This window comes from Sciurus vulgaris (assembly GCF_902686455.1).
Source record: "Sciurus vulgaris genome assembly, chromosome: 3".
Taxonomy (NCBI): Eukaryota; Metazoa; Chordata; class Mammalia; order Rodentia; family Sciuridae; genus Sciurus; species Sciurus vulgaris.
In genome coordinates, this window is record NC_136463.1 from 128,972,015 (window position 1) to 128,976,731 (window position 4,717).

At 41.1% G+C, this 4,717-nt stretch overlaps 1 protein-coding gene across 1 annotated transcript; it reads right to left on the reverse strand.

The window, feature by feature from the left end:
* Positions 1 to 2,873: 2,873 nt before the first annotated feature.
* On the reverse strand, positions 2,874 to 4,293 carry LOC306657961 (eukaryotic initiation factor 4A-I-like). Its single transcript, XM_079134529.1, has one exon. The coding sequence runs from the start codon at positions 3,932 to 3,934 to the stop codon at positions 3,032 to 3,034; it is 903 nt and encodes a 300-aa protein (XP_078990655.1). The 5' UTR covers positions 3,935 to 4,293; the 3' UTR covers positions 2,874 to 3,031.
* Between the last annotated feature and the right edge of the window lie 424 nt (positions 4,294 to 4,717).

The window sequence follows — 4,717 nt, forward strand, 5'->3', positions numbered from 1 at the left end:
ATGCTCTGCACCCATCATAAAAAAAGAAAGTTAAAGAACTACACAGTACCACATCATTTGGGCTTCCTCTATGCCCAGGAAGGAAATGTTTATAGGAGAGGTGTGTTGAAATTGGCAGGTAGTTAATATTCAGATTAGCCTACTATTTAAAAGTAGGAAATGGTTGTATATACTGCTGGGAAAAACATTAGGAACTATATCCTTGTGAACACTAAAGACTCCATAATTTCTGGGAATCACCGTTTGCCCACTAATTAAACAGTCTCCCAGCAGGCAGTTTGAGAGAGAATACCAAAAGAAGGGAAGTCAAGACTAACTCTTTTGGGGGTGTGCCTCTGTCTTCCATCAGTTGATAGCAAAGCGCTCAAGCCTGGGGCAACCTCACCCTTTTAAAAGCACACATGAAAGATTCTTGGAGAAAGTCACTTCTTAAAAAAAAAAAATTGTAGCTTGTTTCTGAATACAGATGGACTCTGGTGGCCAACCTGCCTAATGTCTCAAAGAGGAAGCATGCTGGAATAGTTGTGCTGGGTGGGCTTACTCTCAGTTCTGAGATAAGGATATCTACCCAGGGGAAAGTCCAGGACCCTAACTGTGTTAACTGGAGTGATCAAGACAGGTTTGGAACAAGTGAACCGCAGCTACTACATCCCAGGTATCAACATGAAAATCCCTGCAGAAGGGAAGCATAATGCATGGTTTCTCAATCTCTGTGGTTTCTTCTTATTTAAGAACTTTCTCTATATTAAGTGCAAAGTGAATTTCTATTCATTATCTAATTTAAACTCATTTAATTGCCAATACAATTCAATTAAGTATACAATTAAATCCCCACTGTACAGAGGAGAAAATCGCGAACCAAGATACGGAGCGAAGTCACTTATCCAAGGGCACATTCACATGGTTAGTAAATGCTGGCTTCACTATTCAAAATTAGGTCTTTCTCCCTGTACAGACAGTTTTGGCTCTCAGGCTCACCACCATGGACTATCCTCCTTCCTGTGGCTCTTCTGGCACCATAGTCCCAGTGCCAGTTCCCCAGCATAATGGCCTTCATGCTATTCTGTTCTTGAAGGAGACTGGGCCTAACTTCTCTTCAGGATTAGAATAAAAATAATGGATACAGCCTATGGAAGTGTTGGAGAAAACCTGGTGTGACCCTCCCACCTTGCCTCTGGCAGCAGGGAACAGAGACTCTCCTGTACAACCAGGGAGACAGCCAAGCAGAACCTAGCACATCATCACCACAAAGGCAGACAGACCCAGCCCAGGTGACTTCAGGGAACTTTGCCCATGAAAATCAATGGGAAATAAAACAATTAAAAATGTCAAGCTTTGAGTTATGCTTCATATTGTTTGATAATGGCATATAAGAACATTTATCTTGTTTCTTATTTTTAGGATAAAGTATTCTAAAGCAAAAGACTATTTTAATTAAAATTCAAATAATGGCACGATTCATGCTCATATACCCAATGTGTAAGAAAATGCAGTGTTAAAAAATATAATAATTCAAAGCTATGCTAGAAACCTCATCATTAACGCATTTCCTTCTGCCTTTGTACTTCTGGAATCTCTAAACATCTGGTGATTTTACCATCAGGAAACAGCGCAGTGTCCATCTGTTAAATCAGGCTTCAGCTTGATTCACCTGGGAGGACCAACCAGATGTGGGTGTCCTTTATATTATTAATGATTTCAGTCTTCCCTTTGTACATGCCCTGTGAGGGCACAGTGTGGGGTACTATCTATAAATCACTAAAAAGTGAAGAAGTCATATTTTACCTTATTTTAGGCATAATGAAGAACACTTTTTAAAAAAATCAGAGCATAAATCATTATAAACTATTTAAATTTTGCCATTAGGAGCTGATTTTTCTTTTTTCAACTGGAAAAGCTTGGCAAACGATACTTCAACATACACACACACACATACACACACACACACGTTTCTTGATGCACTGGAAGTGGATGCTCAGTGAGTCAATCATGCAAAGATCTTCCTTCATCTCTCACTTGGTGGCAGTCTGATCTTTACAACTTATTTATAAATAACTTCAGAACAAAATTTCAGTTCACAGTCTTTCTTATCCCATCATAGATATTAGTCATGACCATATGTTACAAAGCCCCTGTGACAAAGCACTGACTTCAGTCGTATTGGTGGTCTGAGACAGCATGGCGTAATGCTGATGTCCTAGGCTCTGTCCATTATTATAGTGACCTTTGGCAAATTCCTCAGGCTCTCCAAGTCTCATTTCCTCTTCAGTAAAATGGGAATGATGGTAATGATAGTACCTTCTTTATAGGGTTGTGTCCAGGATTGAATGTGACAAGGTGTTTAACTGTGCTAGACACATGGTAAGAACACAGCAAGATAGCTATTATTAAATCGTAAGACACAGCAAGCAAGGTGCTTATAAATGCTTTTCTCACAAAATGGAGTGGAAGGTATAGAGATTTCCCATATATCCCCCACCCCAACACATGCATAGTCTTCCCCATTATCAAGATCCCCACCAGAGTGGTATGCTGGTTATAATTGATGAACAAACATCAACACATCATTATTGCCTAAAGTCTATAGTTTACATCAGGATTCACTCTTGGTGCTATATTTTCTTTGGGTTTGGACAGGTGCAAAGTTATGTGTATCCACTGTTTTAGTATTCAGAGCAGATTCACTGTCTAAAAATCCTCTGTGCTGTCTATGCATCCCTCTCTCTGCCCTAATCCCTGGAAATTCTTTTTTTACTGTATCCACAATGTCATATGGTTGGAATTATACACAATGTAGCCTCTTCAAATTGGATTCCTTTACTTAGTAAGGTTCCTCTAGGTCTTCTCATGGATCAACAGTTCATTCTTTTTTTTTTGCCTCAAAAAGTGACATTTATTCAAAGAAAAAAAAAAAAAAAAGAAAAAAAATGACAAGATGTCCATCCCTTGGCTCCCTTCCCTCCCCCTTCCAGCTGCTCCTTAGCCCCCAGGATTGAACCCTGGCTGGAGCTAGGTAGCAGGACAGCCCCTCTCAGATGAGGTCAGCAACATTGAGGGGCATCTCTTCAATGGAGGTGTTGTAGAAGGTCTCAATGTCTCGAAGAGACCTCTTGTCTTCTTCTGTCACCATGTTAATAGCCACACCCTTACGGCCAAAACGCCCACCTCGACCAATTCTGTGGATGTAGTTTTCCCTGTTGGTGGGAAGGTCATAGTTGATGACTAAAGAAACCTGCTGCACATCAATGCCTCTGGCCAGTAAGTCAGTGGTAATCAATACTCTGCTAGATCCAGACCAGAACTCCCTCATGATCACATCTCGTTCCTTTTGGTCCATATCTCCATGCATGGCAGAGACAGTAAAATCTCGGGCATGCATCTTCTCAGTGAGCCAATCAACCTTCCTTCGGGTGTTGATAAAGATCACTGCCTGGGTAATGGTCAGGGTTTCATACAAGTCACACAGTGTGTCCAGCTTCCATTCCTCTCGTTCCACATTGATGTAGAACTGGCGGATACCCTCCAAGGTCAACTCTTCCTTCTTGACAAGAATCCGAATGGGGTCCCTCATGAACTTCTTGGTCACCTCAAGCACATCAGAAGGCATTGTAGCTGACAACAAAACCACCTGGGTATTGCTGTTGAGCTTTTGGAATATGTCGTAGATCTGGTCCTTGAATCCACGGCTTAACATTTCATCAGCTTCATCCAACACAAACATTTTAATATATTTGGGAGACAGGTATCTCCGGTTGAGCATATCAAACACGCAGCCAGGGGTACCCACAATGATATGGGGAACTTCCATCTGCAACTTTTGCACCTCAGCACATACATTAGTGCCTCCAATACAGGCATGACAGGAGGCACCCATGTAATCTCCTAATGCCATGACCACCTTTTGTATCTGAACCAGAGAAAGAAAGATGCTCATATATTAGCTCTGACTGTGCGAGGTCCCAACCCACCTGTAATGGGTTTCATGTTTTTATTTCTTTTCAATAACTACTAAACTCACTTTTTGGGCGAGAAACAGGAGGCAGGGCTGGTTAACCAACAATCTCTAAGATCACACTGCGCAACATGGCAGAAACGATTTGAACCCAGTCAGGTTTCCTTAGTACACATTAATTCATAACAAAGCCTGAGTAAGTTTCTGGATGGTTACAACCCTTAACTTTCTGAAAGGCAATTATAAGCCACATGACTTCATGATGCATGTAAATGGCCTATTGCTGCATGGCTAGAGAACCTAAACTAGGTGACCCATTCTCTTTAAGCAAGTAGGCAAAAAACCCATTTTATGGACTTTTAAAGGCCTTATAACCACTGAGATACATTCCCAGCTCTTTTTATACTCAAGTGTCGCCAAGTTGTTCAGGCTGGCTTTGACCTTGTAATCCTGCCTTGATTTCCTGAGATGGGATTACAGGTCATGTGCCACTATGTCCAGCATCTACCAATTTCTTATTTATATTATCTGTGCCCATAAATTCACAGCAAAATAATTAGTACATCTGTCAAACATTTCAGAATTTCCTCCTTGCACTTCAAAAAGTATTAAGTCTACTGTTTGATTCTTTCTCTTCCAAGACTCCAGAAGAAAACAGTCCAACCTAAGATTTTATGTGCCCTAGGCATGAAATAGCTCTGGCCACCAACACAGGCATCAAGCTAGGATGAACAAAGGACTGTGTTCTACTCTGCCCCTTACTGA